This window comes from Lepidochelys kempii, chromosome 18 (genome assembly GCF_965140285.1).
Source record: "Lepidochelys kempii isolate rLepKem1 chromosome 18, rLepKem1.hap1, whole genome shotgun sequence".
Taxonomy (NCBI): Eukaryota; Metazoa; Chordata; order Testudines; family Cheloniidae; genus Lepidochelys; species Lepidochelys kempii.
The window spans coordinates 23,724,451-23,748,081 of record NC_136397.1 but is presented as its reverse complement, the minus strand read 5'-3'; the positions used below and the strand labels follow the sequence as shown (position 1 = coordinate 23,748,081).

The window sequence follows — 23,631 nt, the reverse complement described above, 5'->3', positions numbered from 1 at the left end:
GGTGCCGGCCACGGGGAGAAGGGGGGTACGGGGTGCCGTGGCCGGCCCCCCCACGGTGCGGGATGGGGGAGAAGCGGGGGACGGGGGGCGTGGCCGGCCCCCCCACGAGGAGAAGGGGGGGAGAAGCGGGGGACGGGGTGCCCGTGGCCGGCCCCCCCACGGGGAGGAGAAGCGGGGGACGGGGGGGCCGTGGCCGGCCCCCCCACGGGGAGAAGGGGGGGGAGAAGCGGGGGACGGGGGGGCCGTGGCCGGCCCCCCCACGGGGAGAAGGGGGGGGAGAAGCGGGGGACGGGGGGCCGTGGCCGGCCCCCCCACGGGGAGAAGGGGGGGGAGAAGCGGGGGACGGGGGGGCCGTGGCCGGCCCCCCCACGGGGAGAAGGGGGGGAGAAGCGGGGGACGGGGGGGCCGTGGCCGGCCCCCCCACGGGGAGAAGGGGGGGGAGAAGCGGGGGACGGGGGGGCCGTGGCCGGCCTCCCCACGGGAGAAGGGGGGGGAGAAGCGGGGGACGGGGGGCCGTGGCCGGCCTCCCCACGGTGCGGGGGGAGGAGAAGCGGGGGACGGGGGGCCGGCCCCCCCACGGGGGGGAGGAGAAGCGGGGGACGGGGGGCCGGCCCCCCCACGGGGGGGGAGGAGAAGCGGGGGACGGGGGGCCGGCCCCCCCACGGGGGGGAGGAGAAGCGGGGGACGGGGGGCCGGCCCCCCCACGGGGGGGAGGAGAAGCGGGGGACGGGGGGCCGGCCCCCCCACGGGGGGGAGGAGAAGCGGGGGACGGGGGGCCGGCCCCCCCACGGGGGGGAGGAGAAGCGGGGGACGGGGGGCCGTGGCCGGCCTCCCCACGGTGCGGGGGGAGGAGAAGCGGGGGACGGGGGGCCGGCCCCCCCACGGTGGGGAGGAGAAGCGGGGGACGGGGGGCCGGCCCCCCCACGGGGGGGAGGAGAAGCGGGGGACGGGGGGCCGGCCCCCCCACGGGGGGGAGGAGAAGCGGGGGACGGGGGGCCGGCCCCCCCACGGGGGGGAGGAGAAGCGGGGGACGGGGGGCCGGCCCCCCCACGGGGAGAGGGGGGTGCCCTGCCCCCCCCCGGCGCAGGGGAGGTCCGAGGGCCGGCCGGGTCCCGCGGTGGGAAGGTGGGGGATGGGTGCTCCCGGCCCAATGGCGGAGGCGGGGGAGGTGGCGCCCTTCCCTCAGCAGCGGCCCGAGAGGGGGGTGTCCCCGCGGCCCGCTCCCCGCTCGGCGGACGCCGGTACCCTGCCCCGCCCCGCGGGGGCGCCCGTCGCGCCCGGGCCGGGCCGCGCCCCCCTCCGCCCGGCACAGCGAAACTTTCTGGCGCGGGGCTGCGCGGCCCGGCCCGGCCCGCGGCGTCGGGCGCCTGCCCCGCGGCTGCGCCCCGCTCCCCGGCCGGGCTGAGGGGCCGGGCCCGGCCCCGCCGCGCTCTCACCTTCCGGCTTGTTTTCGGCAGCCATTTCCCCTCCGCGCGCCACATCCTCCTCCGCCTCCTCGCGACCGGGATCCAGGCGCGCGCCGCCGCCGCCTCCTCCCGCTGCCGCTGCCGCCGCCGCCGGGCCGGCCACACCGCGCGCACCGCACCCACCCCGGGCCGCCCATTGGGGGAGCCGCCGAACTGACACTTCCTGCGGCCAATCACTGACAACACGGGGCGGGCATGTCGAGAGAAGGGAGCCGACTGACAGCCCGCATAACCAATCAGTGAGGAGAAGCGCTGCACTGACACATTCTACAGCCACTCACCAGTCACAGGGAGGATCTGAAAGGGAAAGAAGGTCATTAGCTGACAGTTCCCATAACCAATCAGACAGTGGAATCGTTTCACTGACAACTCTATCAGCCAATCACCGGGAAAAGGAAGCGGGCATTGATGGTGGACACAAAACCCTGACAGCTCTGCCAACGAACAGGAAACGAGGCGCGCTAAACGGACAGACTCCGTAGCCAATCAATGAGTCGAGAGGGGCGAGCCAGGGGACCGCTGATCACTCGGCCTTCTGCTCCGTCTATTGGCTGTGACCGGCAAACTCCTCCTTCTCCTCACGTAACCCTAAACAAAGGCCCTGATTGGCGCGGCCGGGCGGGCAGCGTCCAATGGGCGCCGCTTATTCTGGCTGTGGCGCGCTGATTGGGGGGGCCCAGACGTCCTTCTGCCCGTGGCCCGGCCCTGGCTTTGGGCTTTCGCAGGCCGGGCCCAGGCGGGCGGTTCGCCCCCTGCGGAGACGGGCCGGGCCGGGCCGGGCCGGGGTCGGCTCGGCTCGGCTCGGCTCGCCGCGGGCTCCTCAGGCTCGCTTGGGCCGCGCTGGCCGCAGGCGTCAGAGGGGAGCTGAGCTGGCGGAACGGGCGGGCGAGGGGAACAAAATGGCGGCGGTTGCTGGGCGCGAGGCCCCTGGCAACGCGGGTCTCCGAAAACGTCCGCTCCGCGCGCAGCCCTGCAGGCCCGGCCCCCGCTCCCCGGCCGGCCCCCGCTCCCCGGCCGGCCCCCGCTCCCCGGCCGTTCGCAGGCTGGGGGCCAGGACGCCGGGGCGGGCTGTGAGGCCGCCTGGCGGCGCCAGCGTTGGCCTGAGGCTGGCTGGGGCCCAGGGTCACAGCCCGGGCCCAGCAGCCTCAGCCCCGGTTGGTGGGGCTCAGGGCTGGGGCGGTGGGGCTTGGGCTTTGGCCCCCCTGCCCAGGGCGGCGGGGCTCGGGCGAGCTCAGCCTTTGGTCCCCCCTCCTGGGGTCGTGTCCTGATCTTTGTTAAAAGGGGGTTATGGTGCAGTGAAGTTTGAGACCCCGGCTCTAGACCGTGCTTGTCAGGCGTTTCTCTGACCTGCTCTCCAGCAGTGATGGCGATTCCACAGCCTCCCTAGGCAGTTTGTTCCAGGGCTTAACCACCCTGACAGGAAGCTTTTCTTAATGTCCAACCTAAACCTCCCTTGCTGCAATTTGAGCCCATTGCTTCTTGGCTTATCCTCAAAGGTTAGGGAGAATAATTTATCCTCTTTTCTCCTTATTACCTTTTATGTACTTGAAAACTGTTATCATGTGAAAAGAAAAGGGGGACTTGTGGCACCTTGGAGACTAACCAATTTATTTGAGCATGAGCTTTCGTGAGCTACAGCTCACTTCATCGGATGCATGATCATGTGCTTTCTCAATCTTCTGTTCTCCAGACTAAACAAACCCAGTTTTTTCATAGGTCATGTTTTCTAGACTGTTAATTATCTTTGTTTCTTTTCTCTGGACTTTCTCTAATTTGTCCATATCTTTCCTGAAATGTGACACCCTGAACTGGACACAATACTCCAGTTGAGGCCTAATCAGAGTAGAGCAGAAGAACTACTTCTCATGTCTTGCTTACAACACTCCTGCTAATACATCCCAGAATGACATTTGCTTTTTTTGCAACAAGAATACCATAATGCCACTATATAAATCCAGAAGTATAACTGGGTTTAAAAAAAAAACTAGATAAGTTCATGGAGGATAGGTCTATCAATGACCATTAGCAAAGATAGTCAGGGACGCAATCCCATTGTCAAGGCCACCCTAAACCTATATTAGAAGACAGGAGTGGAACACAAGCATGGATCACTCCATAGTTGCTTTCTTCTATATGGTCTCCGTGAAGCTCTGGTATCGGCAACTGTCGGAAACAGGATACTGAGCAAGATACACTATTGTCTGATCCACGACAGCAGCCTCTTACGTTAATCATGTACTGTTTTTTCCACAGGACCCTGCCTCAGTCAGTGCAGAGGGTGAACAGTGCTCTCTGAATGGAAGTTGCTCAGTATTCATTTTCATACTAGCATTCGGTGTGTGGCCCCTGCCTAATTTACTACAATTAAACCCTGCATCGCGTATAGGATTATTAATTTCCTCGTGGGCTTTTCTCATCATGGACGCTCATCAGCATTGTAGCTTAGTGCTTCGCACATAAATTACTTTATCTTTGCTAAATGTCTCTGAGGTAATTTGTTATCTCTGCTTTACAGATGGAGAATTGATGCACATCCCTTTTATGGCCCAACCTGTAAGGGGTGTGCTGTAATTTTGGGTGCTGAATTTGAGAAATCTAGGACTTTTTTTTTTTTTTTAGTATTTGGCATTTTTGTAGCTCTGTACATATTCAAAACACAACTTCCATTGATTTCAGCTGCAGCTCTGAGTATTGAGCAATTCAGTTAACCCTCAAGTTGGGCATCCAGAAAATGCGGAACACACCATTAGCAGTCACTTGTGACAAGTTTGGTTTAAGTGACTTGCCCAGTATCACATAAGAAATCTGTGGGAGAGGCAGGGATAGAATCCAGTTCTGCAGCATGGCATTTAATTGCCTTAACCATGAGACCATTCTTTCTCTTCCTGCAGTCTCCCTGCATCCTTCGCTTCACATATTTTAACTTCTACAACAAATGAAGCCAGGGTCTTACAGATAATAGCCTTTCATTCACGATACAATCTCATTTTGTACTCTTGAGTACCATTCATCCTATGCACTGAACAAGGAGCGGGTCTTGTGGGCAACACACAATTTGATCATGTAATTAAAGTCTGCATCACAATACTTAGGGGCCAAAGTAAGGTGGCATAGGCAACCTTAATTCTAGCATTTCCTAGCTTTTGAGTGCTTGACTTTGCAAAATTAGTTGTTGTGTAATTTTATGTAATTTCCTAAATTTTAAAAAAGCAAATAAAAAAAAATCCATTAAGTGGAATGATATTGACCCTCCACATGCATCAGTAAGATGATTGGGACCTTTAGATGCACAGCACAGACCTCTGTCTATCACTTGAGCTAATGAAATACTTGGTTGTAGTAATAGATTGTTCTCCTTTATGCGGATAAGCCACTAGATAGGAAGAACTATTTTGCCAGTGGGTTTCACAGCTATTTACTAGATAACAGAGAAATGTACAGACTCAGGAATCAGGCTTGGAAGGATTAGATCTTTATCTGTAAATGTTGGTAAACATTATTGTGATGCTGGCAGATCAGGTGCCAGTTCATACCAAAGCTGCCCGCCTCACGGAACGCTTACAAATGTGTAGCTGGAAACCCGTCTGACTTACCTGTGGGTTGGTATAGTTAAAATAGATATTAGTGTTATAAGAATGTGTTTAGACATTATGGAATGCTCATAGGATGCTGTAGTGTATTAATCCTACTTATAATAACTGTATCCCATTATATGAAGTTACATTGAGTGTTTGCATTGTAAAGTTCTGTAACTGAGTAACTCACCAAACAGGAAAAGCAACATTAATTAAGGTAATGTGCTCCTCCTGCATACAAGATGGCCCACTGAAGGCAAATGAGGCATTATGGCATCAAAGGACAGGAAGCTTGTTGTGATGGCTTCCTCACTCCTTCCAGGAAGGGGAAGCCTACCCATGAACTCATTCCATCACCCAGTGGCCCTGGAACGTTTTTTAATAGTAGGGATGCTGAAAACCAGCCCTCTTACCCTGTCCACAACCTCCCCCACCCCTCCCGAGATGGAGCTGGGAGCAGGGTCGTGTCTCCGGGAGTGGAGGACCCGGACACAGGTAAGGAGGGTGGGGGTGGGTCCTGGAGCGGAGCCCTGGGCGGGGCCAGCAGCTGGGACCCCACATGCAGGGCTGGGAGCAGAGCCCCGTGTAAAACCTGGGGGGTGCTGTAGCACCCCCTGCACTATGCCATCACCGATCAGCTTGGATGGGTGCGGGGGAGAATAAAAATCCCTTAGAAGAAGAATCTACGTCTCTTTATGCTGTCTGGACTCTGAGGGACACAGATTCCTAAACGTAAGCAGGAGATCCCCATGCTGCTTGGCATGAGTCATCCCTAAAGGACATATAGAACTGCTTATTATAGAAGCTTATATTACCCTTTTAAATTTAAGATTGAAACTTGTGTGTGTGTATCTGTTTCCTGTTTTAACCTTGTAAATAACTTATTTCTCAGTTACTAAATCTTTATTTATTACAGGATTAGTTACAGGTGTTGTATCTGGTTTGAGATCTGAGTACAAATGACCTGGGGTAAGTGACTGGTCCTTTGGGATTGGGAGTAACCTAAATATTGATGTGATTTTTGGTGTAAGTGACCATCTATCATATAGTCCAGCTTGCCTGGGGGCAAGATATATTGGAATGCCCAAGGGGACTGTCTGTGACTTAATGTAAGACCGTTATAGTGCTTTAGGGAAGTGAGCTGTAGCTCACGAAAGCTCATGCTCAAATAAATTGGTTAGTCTCTAAGGTGCCACAAGTACTCCTTTTCTTATTACTGTGTTAGTGAAATCTAATTATAGAACCTAGAACCAGTTTGGGGTTTCTGCCATGCTTTTTGATAGTCTGCCCTGATGTTGGAAGCCATGGTTGTGAGCCCTTCCAGACAGTGTGACAATCAGTTCCACCACACACACACAAACCAATGAAAAAAATATTTCCATCAATAATAATCATCAAAATTTACAGACAGGCAAAGTAAGAAAAATGCTGTTTCAGAACTTTAGTGTTTGATTTAAGGATACTTACTTCGTATATTTTGACATGTGATATTGGCAATTTGTGCTTTAACAGTTATACAGCTTTATCTTTTTGAATCTCCTTGTCTACTGTTATTAAATACATATTGAATGATACCTCCCACTGACTGACCCACCCATAATTTCGTGCAACTGTGAAAATTTAAACAAGTAAAAATAGAATAAAACATAAAAACAAACATAGATATCTGTCAAATTATAAAACAATAAAAATCAAATTCTGCCAAGCTTAAACGTACCCTTTTAACATAGTTCCTGGGTCAGGTATTATTTTGGTGCAATACTGTTTACAAAGAATATATGCAAAGGCCTGTTCCCCTGAACACAGTAGGAATCAAACAGGAGTCAGTAACTTTGCTCATAGTTCCAAGCCTCTTTCCAGTCAGCATTCTGCCTCAAAATATTGTAAGAACACCAAGAGGCTTTCTCTCAGGGACATGTTTCTAGTGCTTCTCTTGTTGTCCGCTTCTGCTGATCCCCATCTCCACCAAAAAATATCCAGCACTCCAGCAGATAGCTCAGCATCTGAGGGTATGTCTACACTGGCAGAGTTACAGTACCGGCAGTTAGAGCACCGCTCAGAGAGCAATGAAGGGAAACCACTGTTGTGTGTTCACACTGTCAGCTGCCTGTGCAATAGCATGTTTACGCTTGCAGCACTTGCAGTGGTATTCAGAGCAGTGCACTAAGGGCAACTATCGCACAGAGCATCTCTTCCTCTTCTGCCACTGAGAGTTGTGGGAAGGCGGAGGGCGTCGCGGAGCATCCTGGGTCCTGTCCCAAAGCCCCGTGATGCATTGCTTCACATCCCAGCAATCACTGTGCTTCCATCCGCATTTGGCGCCATATTTCAAGTACTGCGTGCTCTGCCTCTTTGGTCTGCAGGAATGGATTTTGCACTGTTGATCAGTATGCCGCTCACTCTCACTAACATGTCATGAGTGACAGTGGAGTTATTCCTTAAACTACAAAGGCAAGAGGAGTGCGACATTGATCTCGCCACGCATAGTAGCTATGACACACGAGATTGCTTGTGGCATTCATGGAGGTGCTGACCACAGTGGAACTCCACTTTTGGGCTCGGGAAACAAGCACTGAGTGGTGGGATCACATCGTCATGCATGTCTGGGATGACAAGCAGTGGCTGCAGAACATTTGGATGAGGAAAGCCACATTCATGGGACTGTGTGATGAGCTCGCCCCAGCCCTGCGGCACAAGGACATGAGAATGAGATCTGCCCTGCCATTGGAGAAGCATGTGGCGATTGCACTATGAAAGCTGGCTACTCCCGACTGCTACTGATCGGTCGCTAACCAGTTTGGAGTGAGAAAGTCAACTGTTGGACTCATGTTGACGGAAGTGAGCAGGGCCATTCATCACATCCTGCGCCAAAAGACCATGACTCTGGGCAACGTGCGTGACATTGTGGATGGTTTTGCATAAATGGGCATCCCTAACTCTGGAGGGGCAACAGATGGCACGCACATTCCACTTCTGGCATAAGACCACCTAGCCACCGAGTACATTAATCAGAAGGGGTATTTCTCTCTGGTTCTCTAGGCGCTTGTGGATCACCATGGGCATTTCAAGGACATTAACGCAGGCTGGTCTGGAAAGGTGCATGACACACGCTTCTTTCAGAACCCTGGCCTGTTCAGGAAGCTGCACGCAGGGACTTTCTTTCTGGACCAGAAGATCACCATAGGGGAAGCTGAAATGCCCATTGTGATTCTGGGAGACCCTGACTACCCCTTAATGCAGTGGCTTAAGAAGCCATACATGGGCACCTTGACAGAAGCAACGAGCAGTTCAACAACAGGCTGAGCAAGTGCAGAATGACTGTTGAGTGTGCTTTTGGCCCGTTGGCGCTGCCTATATGGGAAGCTGGACCTGGCCGATGACAATATTCCTATGCTTATAGCCGCACGTTCTAGGCTACATAATATTTGTGAAGGAAAGGGTGAAAGCTTCACTCAGGGCTGGACCGCTGAGGCACAGTGCCTGGAGGCTGAATTTGAACAGCCAGCGACCAGGGCTATTAGAGGGGCGCACCGTGGGGCCATAAGGATCAGGGATGCCAAGTGGCAGCAATTTGAAGCTGAAAGCCACTAATATTTGTTGCTGTGCTTAGGAGTGCAGTGCTTGTAATGCTAGGAGATGATTGTGATTGATGCAGACAAGGTACTGTGAAGGTTTAAGATAATTGTCCATTGCTTTGCAGGGCTCTGTTTGCTTTCAAGTAATAGAATAAAGATTTCTTTCAAACCAACACAATTCTTTTATTAAAAAACAACAACCGGAAGCGAGACAAACAAAAAAACACGTCAGCACTGAGGGGGAGGGTAAGGGAAGGTCCCAAGAGGAGGTGGGGTCCCAGGACAGTTAAAGATTTGTGTATGTCCAGGTGTATCCAGCCTTCTCCTTTTGGAGTACAGTGCAGCGGGTACTGTACTTCAACAGGGCTAAACTGCAGAGGGATGGGTGTTGAGTGCAATGGGTACTGGGAGTCCGCAGTGCCGGACTGTCAGAGGGAGGAGTGGAATGCTGCGGGTACAGACTGGAGCCAGAAGGTTGATAAGAGTGTCTGGGGGGGCACGTGGGAAAGAGCTTTGCGACAGCAGCTGCAAGGGCAGGTGGGCGCGGACCCGCTCGGTTTGCAGTGCTAGTACAGGCTAGAGCGTGTCCGTTTGGTGCTCCATAACGTTTAAGAGCTGTTCCGTGGCTTCACTCTGGTGCGCGGCATTCTCCTTTCGGTCCCTCTTCTCCCTGTCCTGCCACTCCTTCAATTCCTGTTGTTCGGCCGTGGAATACATCGTAACCTCACACAAAAGTCCTCCATAGTTCTTCGTGGCCCCTTTCTAATTCTGTGCAGCTGTTCAGCAGGCAATAATGAAGAGGGTGGCTGGGCTCCCAAGGTCATCTCTGTGAAGCCAAAACACAACATTTTACAGAAGCAGTGTTGTTTGCAACACAAAACACTGATTCAGTGATTTAAAATACAGCCACTATTCACATACCTGTCACTAACTGACTGACCCCAGACAAGCACACATAAGCCACAAGACCCCCAAAATGGTAAATAGCTGCAGGGACAGGGGAAATCAGTGTTCCGGACCCTACTGTACACTGGGCACATGGCTCTTGGGGAGAGCCAGCACTGTAGGGGGGCCTGATAATCATTCCTGTCCCCACATTTTCCACAGGCTGTGTTCATGATGAAAGATATCTCACTGCTGAGGGTGAGCAGGGAATCAAGGGAGGGTCTTCTCCAAGACTGTGGCTTCTGCCCTGGCCCTTATGCAGCTCGTCTGTGTACAGCAATGTTCCCCTCCCCGCAGTGACTGCAGAGTGGCGCAGGAAAGTATCTCTATGAGAGTTTCCTGGAGATCTCTGAGGCAGATTCCTGTGATGTGACGGAATCAACCAACACTCTATTCCTAGGCATGTGGTGGTATGTGCTTCATACAGACGCAAACCTGCTTTCTGCAACCCTCCTGCCAGCAACAACTTGCTTCAGCGAATCCTAGAATCAAATCCGCTTACCAGGAGCCTCCTCTCCTATTTGCACTTCACTAAGATCTGACAGCTGTGACTGGCTAGCCTCCTCCAGGGTAGAGAAGAGCTCCTGGCTGCATGCATCTCTGACCTCCGAGTTGTTCTCTGCCTCTGGGTCCCCCTTGACATCCTTGTCCAAGATTTCCTCCTCCTGGCTCAGTCCACTCTTCACAGGCACACGAGCCACCAAAGTATCCACAGTGGCCTTCGCAGTGGAGGTGGGGTTGCCACAGAGTATCACATCCAGCTTTTTGTAGAACGGGCAGCTCGTGGGCGCAGCACCGGAGTGGCAGTTTGCCTCTCGCGCCTTGTGGTAGGCCTTCCGCAGCTCCTTCATTTTGACCCTGCACTGCAGTATGTTCCGGTCATGGCCCCTTTCTGTCATGCATCGTGAAATCTGTCCGTAGGTATCATAATTCCTACAGCTGGAGCGCAGCGGGGACTGGACAGCCTCCTCTCCCCAAATGCTGATGAGGTCCAGCAGCTCGGCATTGCTTCAAGCGGGGGATCGCCTGGTGCGTGGTGCAGACCTGGCCACCTGGAAAGATGCGCTGAGACCATTGTATGTGTCACCGAGCCAACAGGAAGGGGACTTTCAAAATTCCAAAGGAATTTACGGGGTTGGGATGACAGTTGGTCACCTGAAGGCAGGGCGGTAGGGTTAAAACCGATGACCAGAGAAGCAAGAACAGGCATTGTGGGACATCTCCTGGAGGCTGATCGCAGCACCGTAATGGACCAGGGTGTCCACACCGGCACCGAGGCGCCGTGCCCCCGGCGTGGGAAGCTCGACGCCACTCTTCGGGGTGGGTTTTTTACAGCACTGCAGCTGCGCACTTTCTGCGCACTCAGTGGCTTGGCAGTGTGACCCCTCAGGAGTTGCAGCGCAGAAAGCTGCTTTACTGCGCAGAAACTTGCCAATGTAGACAAAGCCTGAATGCTCAGCTGCCTGTGTTTTGGGTGGTGGCTCCTATTGTTTCAGCTACCTTTCTCCAAAAAGGAGCTTAACTGCTTCTTACATGTATCCTGAATGAAAGGCAGCTGTCATGCCCACCACTTTCAACAAGGTTCACCCAACCTCTATTATAACAATGGATTCAATAATACCCATGAAAATCTGGATACTTGGGGCTCCTCGCTACTAACCTGTTTCCACGTTGAAAACTGTTTATTCCTGTTTTTTGTCTCTTAGCCAGTTTTTAATTCATTACAGATCTTTACCTCTCACCTAGTGACTTTAGTTTCCTTAAGAGCCTCTTGTGAGGGATTTTATGAAAGGCTTTTTGAAAGTCTAATAAATTATATCTACTAGTTTTCCTTTATTCACTCCCTCAAAGAATTCTGTTAGGTTGGAAAGGCATGCTTTTCCTGTATAGAAGCTCTACTGGTTATCTGTATCATGTAATGCCATCTTTAATTATTTTTGCAGCTAATTTACCGGGTACTGAAATAAGGTTTACTGGTCTGTAATCCCTTGCATCCTTCTAGTGCCTGTTTTAAACTAGGTACAGCACTGGTTACCCTCCAGTGTAGAAGCTGATTTTAATGATAGATTATTTGAGGGGGTTTTAGCAGCTCAGCCATTTAATTCCTTCAGAATTCTTGGATAAATACCTTTCACCCCCTGTGATTAATTACAATGTAGTATTTGTTCTAACACCTTCTTTTTGAAATATCAATCTCTAACAGACAAAAACTAGCTCTGGGGAGCTACTGTGGTCTCTCCATCTTGGTAAAAACTAATGCCAAAAAATAGTATAGCTTGTCTGCAATCTTCTTACCAATGAAGTGAGCTGTAGCTCAGAAAAAGCTTATGCTCTAATAAATTTGTTAGTCTCTAAGGTGCCACAAGTACTCCTTTTCTTCTTACCCACCTTGTTTGCTTTTTTAAGTACTCTGTATTTGTGTGTGTCCCTGGTTCTTCATATTTTGTCAAAATAACCCAATATAATCGCTTCAGTTTTAATTATTTTGGTAATTTATTTCAAAATACCTGTCAACAAGTATGTCAACAATACAGACAACAACAACAAAAAGATTCCCCCAGGAGCAGAGAGTTAAAGAAACCCTTACAACAACCCCATTCTAGTTAGGGGGTGCTGGACGAGACTGCCTGGTGCCCCTCAGAGCCCAAACACCCACAACTCACTCCCTCCAGAGCCCAGCTATGGAACACCTCCCGCACCCCCAGAGCCCAGACACCTGCACCCATCCCTCCCACTAGAACCCAGCTGTGGAGATGCCCAGAGCTTTTACTCCCCCCAGCTTCTTTACTGTACCACTAGGGGATGTGATGCGGTGTGGCTCGGCCCTTCCTCACCCTTTGCCAGAGCCGGGTCTCCTGGACCCTCTCCCGTCCCCAGGTGGATGAGGATCAAGCCAGGCAGTCAGAGCATGCAGAGCCTCCATCCCTGCAGGGCTGACCTGCTGCTCACTCCGAGCAGGGCTCTGCAGAGAAGACATGAAATTCTGGGCAGAACATTAATTCTGAACTAATTCTGCACTGTGCAGTGGTGCAGAATTCCCCCAGGAGTACCTACAGGACTACACTGCCAGGCAATCTGCCTGAGAGGCATTTATACTGGAGGCTAGATCCACAAAGGACCCTAGGTGTTGCAATGGTCAGCTTTCAGTGCCTAACTTTTAGGTACCTTGGCATCCAGTGGAATCCACAGCCCTGAGTTAGGTGCCCAGACTCCCTATACAGTGAAAGGGGAGAGTTAGGTTCCTAAGAATGCATCTACAAAAGCCAGCCTGATAAGCAGGGAGCCACCTCAACCAGTCAAGAAATGCCAAGGAGAAGGATGTGGCCTAAGACTCATCTCTCAAAGGCAGGTAGGTAATTTAGGCTTGGTCTATACTAGAAAATTAGGGCAGCATAACTACATTGCTCTAGGGTGGGAAAAGTCCTCACCCCTGAGTGACATAGTTAAGCTGACCTAAGTCCCCGTGTAGACAGTGCTAGGTCAATGGAAGAATTCTTGCGTCAACCTAGCTACTGTCCCTTGGTGAGATGGATTAGCTGTGCCTGTGGGAGAATCCCTCCCATTGGTGTATGGAAATTGTCTGTGCTGTAGCATTTTAAGTGAAGACAAGCCCTCAGTCTCCAGGGGAAAAGGTACCTAAGCTTTCTTTTGTAAGAAATACTATTAAAGGAGGTGGTGCTCCCCCGTATAAACTTTAGCCTAATGCTTAAAGTAGTCCTCTACAATGTGTGAGAGCCGAGTTCAATTTCCCGTCCATCTGATGTAGAGATTTGAACATAGGTCTCCTGCTTTCCTACCAGAGTGCTGCAGCCACTGGGCAAGGGTGGGGGATGACTTCAGTCTCTCCGGATGAAGTGATTCCACTGTGTATAGTAACTAAATAGTCACTGACCCAGAGAGCAAGTGAGAATACCTCTCTAGCCCAGTGATTAGGCCACTCAGCTATGATAGGAGATCCAAGTTCAAGGCCTTCTGGTCTAATTAATATTTACTTATTTATACTCAGTGGAACAGCTTCAACAGGAGAGACTGAGAGAGTCATACTACAGAATACCCCATAGCCCACTGGTGAGGGTGCCCTCCCTTCTAGGAAGGGGGGATCTAAGCTTTTCCACATCAGGTAGAGGGGAGAAATGAAGGTGGGTTTCCCTCATCCTGAGTGCTCTAATCTCTTGGATAGAAATTATAAGGGATGCACCTCCTCTGCTGGCTGTTTTCTGTGGAGTTAGGGGTGCTCTGACAGCATCTACTAGATTGGGCCCTGCATGCAAGAGAGGTGAGGCAGTGCCTAGTTTGACAATCCTGCTGGGGTCTATGTGTGCGGTGGGCACCGAGACTAAGGTGGCTGTGTACACGCTCACTTGCAGAAACTTAGGCACCTAGGGAACTTTACCGGCAGGAATGTAAGTGCCTACAGAGTTAGGCAGCACCTGGGCAAGGGTTTTGAAGGTCTCACTGTCACTTATATTTTGGATTTAGGTGCTTATATCATTGTGTGGATCTAGCTCTGGGTTCTTTCCCCTGACCATGCTCAGCTGCGTTACTTGTTGGCTTTTATGAGGACCAGATGATCTTGCTTTCAACTGATCCCTGGCTTCACAACATCAGCTTAAAGAGGGAATGTTCTAAGATGACACTGGCCTAGTCAAATATTTTACTGTAAAACAGTATGTGTGAACGCTACATTCAGTGAGTGCTCTTTCAGTGCGGGGCACTTTTACTGTTCTAATCTGGAAGAAAGTTTTTCTTGCATGGTTTATATCTAGGTATTAGAGTGTTCTATTTATTACTATCATCCCATTAATGTCAGAAATTCCTGTCATGTTTGGATTCTCTTCTATTGCCAAACATAGTTCATCTTGTTTTACTTTTAGATTTTTTGCACTGGGGTCTAGACTCTTATAATGGTATGAATAAAATTGTGCCTATTTTCGCGTGACAATTGCTAAGAGAGCTATCAGTCTCCGACTGACTCTCATATGCTTATTCACTGTCCTGGACAGTGATTTTGGCGTGTTCATTGGCTGCCACCTCTACATGTGTGAAACTCACATTTTTATCTGTTGGCCTATGTCTGAGTAGCAAAGAGCCACAGAATCTTTAGAAATGTTGTGGATATTGACACATATCAATGCATTATAATTGTTGAAAATGCTACTGGAATTACTATGGTTCAATTAAATTGAAAAAACTTATTTAAGGGGCAAATTAAACAGGCAATCTTAAACAAATCTAAAGAAACAAATTATGAGCGAGACACTCTTGAGCTAAAATAAAAGCAACCAAAGACATTGGAAAATTAATAGAAAACAAGTTTCCTTAGGAAGCGGATATCCCAGAATAGTCTTTGTGAAGGGGTAGTCTGTCCCTTCAGCATAGGATTCCTAGGGGTCAGCCCACCCCTATCTGCATATATACAGACACATATAAGAGATATTGATAGAGGGGACGCAATCCCAGGGATGACTGGTGCTTGGGAGGAAATCCCATCATTGTGTCTTTAAGAACCTGGGGCAAGGCTTCCACTCACTCAACCAATTGTGGGATGAGCTGGGAGAAGAGGACCAACATAACTGGAGATGGCTACTTGCTTAATCCTCTGAGGACTAATGGGGGTGGGGGAAGGGGCTAGCTGAAGAAAAAGCTGGCTAAATTACAAATCAGCTTTCAGGAGGAGACCTGAGGACTCCTGGCTTAAGGAAACAGGAAATAGCTGCCTGAATTACCTAGCCCTAGGAGGAGAGCTGAGGCTCCTTCTGTAAGAAGAGACAGAATGACTGTTTCATTGATAAATACTCTGCTCCAGGAGGAGAGCTGGCTATTCCTGGTTTGAGGAGAGAGAGAGGGACTGTCTAACTACTTGCAACCCAACTCCAAGGAGGAGTTGGAAACTTCTGTTTTGAGAGAGAGTTACCATTTTGAAATACAGCCCCCATTCCAGGAAGTGGGTGAGGGTTTCCTGAACAGGGATTAGAGCTGACCAGGACTCTTATGTGGACACAGAATGGGCTGGACTGAGGCAGCTAATAAAGTGAGTTACACTTTGTAGAAAGACTTAATAAATCAGGCCCTATGAAGGGGGTACATTGTTTGAACCAGTTTCATTTGGGTGACAACTGAAAGGACATGAAGGGGTGCTGTGTGAAATATACCTGCAGGGTCATGAATGGGTGTGCTGGAAGGCAGTATTCCATGACAGTCATAAATAGATATAATGCTAGAAGACAGAGAAATCTAATGCAGAATGTATCACTTAGAGCTGATGCGCAACAAGCTCAAACTCATCCTCCGTTTCTTCTTCAGCCTTACTCAACCAGTCAGCCATCTGGATGGGAGCAAAGGAAGATGGTGGACCTGAATCCATTAAACAGTAAAGACGAACAGTTCTACCTTGAGCAATCTGGGGGTGAAATCGTATCTACAGATAAGGTAGATCTTTATTATCTGGCTATACAAGACAAGGGTTGAATGTGAGTACTGATGGACCTTAATTCCTCATTAGTTCTCTTTTATGAGAAGGGAAGGGCATTATCTTGAATTGTAGGAAGCATAAAAATATTTCTTGAGCCATGAAACCCCATTTTCTCTCTAATGGAGTCCATCTGCTTTGAACTTTCTTGTAAGTTAGACCGGGCACAGCATGCAGCTTGAAGAAGCACTGCTAACATGGCATGGACTTTAACAGACTACTCTAGTTTGTCAATGTTTGACAACAATGTTTGACAATCATGAAGAAAGCAAAGCTCACCCTTAGAGAAGTCTTATTTTGTCATTATTTAATTAATGACAAGAAAAATAAGTCAGTTTCCTGACCCCTTATCTTCAGATTCACCCCTTGAAGAAGTCTTCAGTCCTGAAGACTTTCCCCAAAATGTATACAAGTGCTGTTTTCAGGGACAGTTCTCTTGTCAAAGAATTACAGGAAAAAGTCAGTGTGCTCTTTCGTCTTGTCACTAGTCCATTTTTGTATGCTTGTGGGTGAGGATGGGCACTGGCATGTTACTAATATCTTTTAAACCTAGTTGGATTAATCACTCAGTATGTCTGAGATTTTTCAGACTAAGGCTGAACCTGCCTTGCAGTAACAGAGTCTTCGAGATGGGACATTAAGAACTCCAGTTTTGGCAGAATCAAATCACAATCTAACTTGAAGAAAAAAATTTAAAAAAAAGAGTAAAGGAATTTTTGTCTCCTCTGATTATTGGATAAAAAAAATGCTCTTTTCCTTTCACATTTATCCTTTTCTTCTCTTCTTAACACCTGTTTTTTAGGGTTTGATCGAAAGCCCCATGAAGTCAATAGGAAAGTCTTTTAATTTATTTCAGTAGGCTTTGGATCAGTCCCTTCTGCCAGTTTTACTGCATTTTTACACTGCTTTATTTCCCCTTTTATCTAATAAAAGTGTGTGTAGGCTTTTACTCAACAGAGAGAGCTCTGAACTACTTGTAGAAAAGGATGTTTTATGTTTTGTTTAGAAGTATACACACACTGATACTGGAAACTACTTGTGACATCTAAAGAGTGAATTTTTCTTACAAGTCAGATTTTTTCTGCATTGTTTTCTGTAATTTTTTAAAATAAATATTAAAGGCATTGTTTTGGGAGTTCCAGTGGAGTGCATGCAATTCAAACCGCTTCTGTTCACTCATTAGCTTAACAAAAATTCTTGTATAGTTACTTTATATCTGATAGCAGTTTCTGTAAGTCATTCTGAGGCAAGAGGATTCCATGTTAAACTTGGTATTTAAGATTTAATGTAAGGAAAGTTTGCAGCAGTTTGTGGTGCCTTATCCAAGAACTTTGCCAATTACATCTTTTTTGTATATTGGGGATTCTCATTCTTGAGATATGTAATTCCACCGCAACTTGGCACTTTACTCTTCCTCTCCACCTGAAAATGCACACACTTGATATCCTTACTTTTGGCAAAGAAGGGAAGGATGTTCAGCTTCCTTCTAATGCTATCACTACTGCTTCTCGCATGCCCAGAAGAGTGTCTATAGAGCTATGCCTGGCATCCTCTACAGCAGACTATGCCTTTGAATATCCAAGGTCAAAGAGCAGATTTCTATACTTGGGCATTGCAAGTTATGCCTCAATGTAGGTGCAAAGTAGTCTAAGGATCAGTTCCTGGTCCAGCTCTCTAGAATTGATGTTAGGGAACTTTTGCTATTAGAATGTCTCCAGAAACAAAGTAAATTGTTCTGTCTTTTTAAAAGGGGGAAGATACCTTGGCAGAGCTAGGTATTATTTGCCTGACGGAGTTTTCTCTCCATCTCCATCAAAGCTTGAACAGTACTGGCACTTCTGCCTTCTCAAGCAGAGCTCAGTGTAACTGGACCACATCTAACACCTGCACAATGCAAATGAAGATTGAAACGGTTGTTTCCTTCTAGGTGTGTGACTAAATGCTCAAAAGGGATATTTTTCCTTAGATCCTCAGGAGGATGGAACTTCTCTAAAAGGACCTGTTGGTTTGTTTTCACTGATGACTGAGTCAACCTTTGAACTAAAGCTGGGAACGGTAGTGATGAGTGTCTTCCTCTAAAACAGAGAAGAATATTCTGCAATATGACCTGTTCAGTGTGTTCTGAATGCGACATGAACATAGGTTTTCACCAGAGTCACAAATACAATGCCAACAAATTATGTATTTTCTTGTAACTATTTTGCAACAAGATGATAATAAAACAGCTATTGCTTGAATTTAAATAATTTGCGATCCAGTGACTTTTATCATTTTAAAAGAATCCTGCCAAGTTTCTGCCTCATAGGTTCACAATCATCACATTTCTAAATACAATTATATATTCAAGTATCTTTTAAGGAATGACCCTGTGTGTATGCATGTTAAGGGATTTGACTCTGTCTTAGCCTTATGGGGCAGCTATGTGAATACCTACCTATCGGAAGCTGCAAAGAATTAAGAATTTTGATGTGTCAGAAGCTCTTACTACCACCAGATGAGCAATACAGATTTTGGGGTGGGAGCAATGTAATATCTGTTCCCCTTGTAAAAAATTTTGAGCAAAGTGAAGTATGAAAACATTTTTAAAATACTTTCTTCATTATCATGTCATGTTAGATGTGGCACTAGCTTGGTTAATGGGTTAATGTGATGATTTGGCATAATTAGTTATATACAGAAGTGAAAAGCTGTAGAGAATGCATTCAAACATCCTGCTATGGATATTCAGCAAACCACATGTCTACAGTTGCTATGGCAAGCATCAAAAATCAAAATGATTTATGCAGTTTTAATGGCTACATTGACAACGTTGGAAGCCTTTTTCTTTTGTAGTGTGTGTGCAAAGTTTCTCAGCTGATTTAAAACTAAGGATGCCAAATGTTCTTAAAAATAATCAGTTAAAAGAGTGAACAGACACTTAATTTTAAAAATGATATGATTACAATAAAGCTATATGTAACATTTTATTTTTCCTTTTAAATGAAGCAATACTCGCCTTTTTGTCTGGATATAGAGTAAAAGAGTTAACCAAACGCTGTAGATGTATACATCCCTGGTGGCTTTTTTTGAAAAAATATTACATTTCATGGTACTTTAAAAAGTGCGCTTTCTGTGTGTATTTAATCACATTTCCCAACTTTAGCAAGACAGGGTGAATACACAACGAAACATGTTTCCCTCTCTAAGGCTCCCTACAGGTATATACTCTGCAGATGGCTCTGTCATGCAAATAACTTAAATATCATAGAGCCTGAAATTGTCTTGTAGGAGTTAGAAAAGTATATAAATTACCAGGAACTAAAAATATGGGGTTGATCCCCTATTGGAGAGGATTATACCCTACCTTTTCAAAAGGAAGAACTCAGTAATCTATCATTTGGGTTTTTTCCATCCCTACTGTGATCCTATATAGCGAGGACAGCCAGTGCAACTCCCTTGCCTTCCGTGGAGCCAAATCTGACTCAGTGCTACTGAGCCTACATCATTAAACAAAACACTTTGGACTGGAGGACAAATTATTTCACTGTGTAGCCTGTCCTGTGGGTTTCATCAGGATTTAAACTGGTAGCCTCAATAGTAAACATTTAGTTTGGAGCACACAAAAAAATTAAGTCCTTTAGAAAAACAAAACTAACGTTCATGCTCCTATGCAGTGTTGTAGCTATGTTGGTCCTAGAATATTAGAGAATAATAGCTAATGTCTATGCTCCTGGCATATAGCTGACGGAAACAGTGGTGCTGAATGAACAGCTCCCTGTTTATGCAAGAAAACCAAGAGATGGGAGAAAAATCTAGTAGAGCTTGTTTATTCAATCCCAGTCTAAGACATGAATTGAAACTCCATATTGTAACCAACCTCTTCCTTACGTGGGGAAAATGAGACTTTCTGTAACTCTTCTATAAGTTACTGTTTTACTGTTATCTGCAGGTTAGTCTGAGTCAGTTCTCCAAGAGCATTTGAATAAAACATTCATGGAAAAGTATCTGTGGACAAAATGTTGTAACCTCAATATAACACCTAAAGTTAAGTTCCTAAATCTTTATTTAGGCATCTAAACTACTGTCCTTATTTTGAGTAAAATAAAAATGTTATTTTGAACATCTGCAGCTCCTATTGATTATCGTGAGAGCCAGGATTTCTCAGTACCTCTGAAAAATGAGGATACCTTCTATCTAGATGTCTAAATATGGATTAGGTACCCAAGTTTAAAAATTTTGGCCTCAGACACTGAAAAGAGAAGAATGGGGGAAAAGAAAGGAGAAGCAGGTTAAGAACAGAGGGAAAAATGGAAGGGGAGGAAAGAGTGGGGTAGAAGAGGCAAGAAAAAAGCGATGTAGACTCACATTATAATCCAAAACCACAGTGCAAAAGAATTGACGTACAACACCTTCTGGGGGCAGCACCACTGTTGCTCTGCCCTCTAGATTTATCTTGACAAAAGAACCTCCTCCATGGTAGTCTAGCCTTGTAGTTCAGATTTGCCTATTACCTATTCTATAGACATAGTTAGTACTTAATTGACAAATAATATAATTCCTGTGTTTAAACTAGGAACTGTTGTTACTGTTATTACATCACAGCTGTGCCTAAATGCCTCCAAACAAGATGTGGGCCCCATTGTTTTAGAAATACACATTAAGAGCCATTGCTCTGAAGACCTTATAGTAAAAATATATAAAACAGCTGATGGGGGAGGGAAATGTAGTATTATCCCCATTGTACAGATGGGGATCTGAGGCACAGAGACTAAATCCCTTGCCCAAGGTCACATAGGGAGTTTGTAGTGAAGGACTGAACCCAAATCTCCTGAGTCCCAACACAGTCTCTTAAACATAAGACCACCCTTCTCCATCAGTTCACACATGCAGTGTTTCTTGTAAATCAAACTGAAATTGTTAGATATTTTGCTTCGACAAAAAGAACAGAGATCTCCTCCTCCTGCGTAGATGGGGATTTGTCTAAAATCGTCCTAAGCATTACAATTATTATTTCTCATGTGATGTCAGAGCAGGGAGGCTTGTACTGACAAAAGTGCAGAAATAGTAATGCTCCATGGCTGGAATTGCCCAAAGGGTATCCTGGTTTTCCCCTAAAGATCTTTCCCAAAATGAATGGAATGCTACAGCTCTTTATTTTAAACTGGAAGAAGTCAATCCCGTGTTCTCAACAGCACAGTGAAAATTAACATGTAATATAAAAAAGCTAAGAAGGCAAGAGAACCTTATTACTCTTGTCAAAAATAAAATTTGCTACTGATCTTCAGTCGCTAAGACAGGCACATCAATTATTTACGGATACAGAGTGTTAAATATTAAATATTTCTGCCTGGGACTGTGTAAAGGTAAAACCAGAAGTGTGAACTTGTCCAAATCATAAAAGTGGTTTTGTGGGCCTGGACAGAATACACCTATATGGACTACTTTTCTTTATCAAACTATAAATTGGAAAAAAAATCCGTATGAACTGTTATGTTTAGTGTTTAAGTGATGTGCATAGTCTATAGTTAACGTTTCTCTAAAGGGCTGTTTCTGTCAGGAAAACAATGCACCATATCTTCTAAAAATATAACTTAGCATAACTTTATCTTAATACCTACACCAATATGATGTCCTTCACTTTAGCGTTGTTTACTTTTATGCAAAACTTGGTATGCACATTTGTAAAATTTGATCTGAATGACCATACCTTTCTCTTTCATGTGGTGCTAAAAAATGCAATTCCATACAATACTTAGCAACATTTCAGCATCCTCCAAAAGCTAGTCACACACAACTAATTCATCTCCACTAACCACAAGCACCTGCTTAGAATAACTTCTGTTGACTTCATGGATCGGGAGATGGTCTCGTGCTTACCATGTGCTCTGTAAGATAAGAATTATGCACAAAATTAGTTCTTTTTAATGGATAATGGAATTATTAAAATTAGAATTAACTTTTATGTTTATAGGTTTCAGAGTAGCAGCCGTGTTAGTCTGTATTTGCAAAAAGAAAAGGAGTACTTGTGGCACCTTAGAGACTAACAAATTTATGACTCTTTTCAAATTCGTTGCTGGTTAAGCAGAGGAACCTGCAACCAAGTGTTATCATTTAAACTTGTATAATACCTTTTCCTGTCCAAGCATTTTTAAAAGCTTTATAATAAAAGTAACAGTTAATACACCTGGAGAATTAATGATTAATCAGAATCAGTTAAAAGCATCAGAATGTACATAGGTCTTAACCACAGACACTAGGATGGGATTTCATTGCTGATTCCACAAAACCAGAGAAGGCATCCTAGCTAGAGCAGGACCTGATCAAATTCCCACTGAAGTCAACAGAAAGATTTTCAGTGATTTAAATAGGAGTTTATTTGGACATAAACCACTGTCTAAAGGGACATTTCAAGACTGAGGCCGTGAGGTCTGTCTGTGAACCCAACTGGTGACCATTAGTGTCAGGTGTTATAACCTGTGGAGCTTTCTTAATTTGTCTTTGAAAAATCAGCATAAGCCCCTACAGTTAAGGTGAATCCTGTCAGAACGTGACTGGGTGATCACTATTAGATAAGCTATTACCAGCGGTGGGGGGAGGTATTTTTTCATGCTTTGTGTGTATAAAAAGATCTTCTACACTTTCCACAGTATGCATCCGATGAAGTGAGCTGTAGCTCACGAAAGCTAATGCTCAAATAAATTGGTTAGTGTCTAAGGTGCCACAAGTACTCCTTTTCTTTTTGTGAATACAGACTAACACGGCTGTTACTCTGAAACTTGAACATGTGTCAAATCCAAGGCCTGAACAGGCTGAGTGTCTTATTTACATAACTGATGGATTGAAAAAAATTTACATACTTTAAAAAATGTTATTTAACAACAACCCACAGAAAATACACTCCATGGAGAGCACGATGAAGGAAACTGAAGGCTGTAAGATCACTACACAGCTTAACCTGTATGAAGTTCAGGCTGGTCTAGAACAAAGTTTGCGCAACAGGGCACCACCTCCTTGGTGTGTGCAGGAAGGGTTGGTTAGCCCTACCTGGCTTGCTCCTGGTTGTTAACCTGATTCTTCTACAACTGCATTTTGTTCTAAATGAATATGCAACACTAAATGTTTTCTGCCTTGTTCATTTAAAGGACATGCATAATTTTATCTCGGCTCTTTCGCTTGGAGTCATGCAGATAATAGATTTGACTTTTTACATTGTGCAACCCCTAAAACGCATAAAAGAAAGGTTACAGTGGCATGCAGATAGAAAAGAATTTAATTAATCCCAAAGCGTGCACTTCATTGGGAAAGTATAGCACACAAGAACCCCGTGTTTACTGAACTAGATTCTTAGGGCCATTATACCTCAACCAATGACAGGATTTTTCTCAGAGTTTCATCCCTAGTGGTCACGCAGGCATTCCCATTAAAAATAAGATCTACACAGGGAACAATGACTAAGAAACGCTGAAGATGCTGTTCTCCCCTTAGCAAGAGTAATTGGTGCAATGGCATTTGGAGAAAAATGTCTGACTTCCAGTTCTCTAACTTTTCTTGCTTGTGCACTGACTGCAAAAGCCCACATTTATCAAATGATTATAAATCAATCACTCATCAAGCCCCTTGGT

At 46.6% G+C, this 23,631-nt stretch overlaps 1 protein-coding gene and 2 long non-coding RNA genes across 31 annotated transcripts in view; 1 reads left to right on the top strand and 2 right to left on the bottom strand.

Moving 5' to 3' along the window:
• The window catches only part of CAMTA1 (calmodulin binding transcription activator 1), a 950,491-nt gene extending 948,850 nt beyond the window's left edge, over positions 1–1,641 (bottom strand). For all 17 annotated transcript variants that reach the window (XM_073316814.2, XM_073316813.2, XM_073316817.2 and 14 more), the window contains exon 1: positions 1,437–1,641. In XM_073316814.2, the coding sequence (XP_073172915.2) occupies positions 1,437–1,461 (25 nt within the window). In that variant the 5' untranslated portion in view covers positions 1,462–1,641. The remainder of the gene's footprint in view (positions 1–1,436) is intronic.
• Positions 1,642–2,486: 845 nt separating this feature from the next.
• On the top strand, positions 2,487–18,526 carry LOC140900178 (uncharacterized). 2 transcript variants are annotated; one of them, XR_012155587.2, is made up of 3 exons: positions 2,487–2,962; positions 15,865–15,990; positions 17,781–18,526. It is a non-coding gene; the product is annotated as an uncharacterized LOC140900178 (long non-coding RNA). The 2 variants fall into 2 exon arrangements; XR_012155586.2 differs by lacking the exon at positions 2,487–2,962 and adding an exon at positions 12,031–14,250.
• The window catches only part of LOC140900177 (uncharacterized), a 30,428-nt gene continuing 15,528 nt past the window's right edge, over positions 8,732–23,631 (bottom strand). For 6 of the 12 annotated variants that reach the window (XR_012155574.2, XR_012155578.2, XR_012155576.2 and 3 more), the window contains 3 exons: positions 21,832–21,894; positions 12,396–15,886; positions 8,732–9,442 (listed from right to left, as the gene is read on the bottom strand). This is a non-coding gene — a long non-coding RNA (uncharacterized LOC140900177). Of the gene's footprint in view, positions 9,443–12,354; positions 15,887–21,822; positions 21,895–23,631 lie in introns of all 12 variants that reach the window. The other 6 variants (XR_012155579.2, XR_012155580.2, XR_012155585.2 and 3 more) reach the window with 4 other exon arrangements.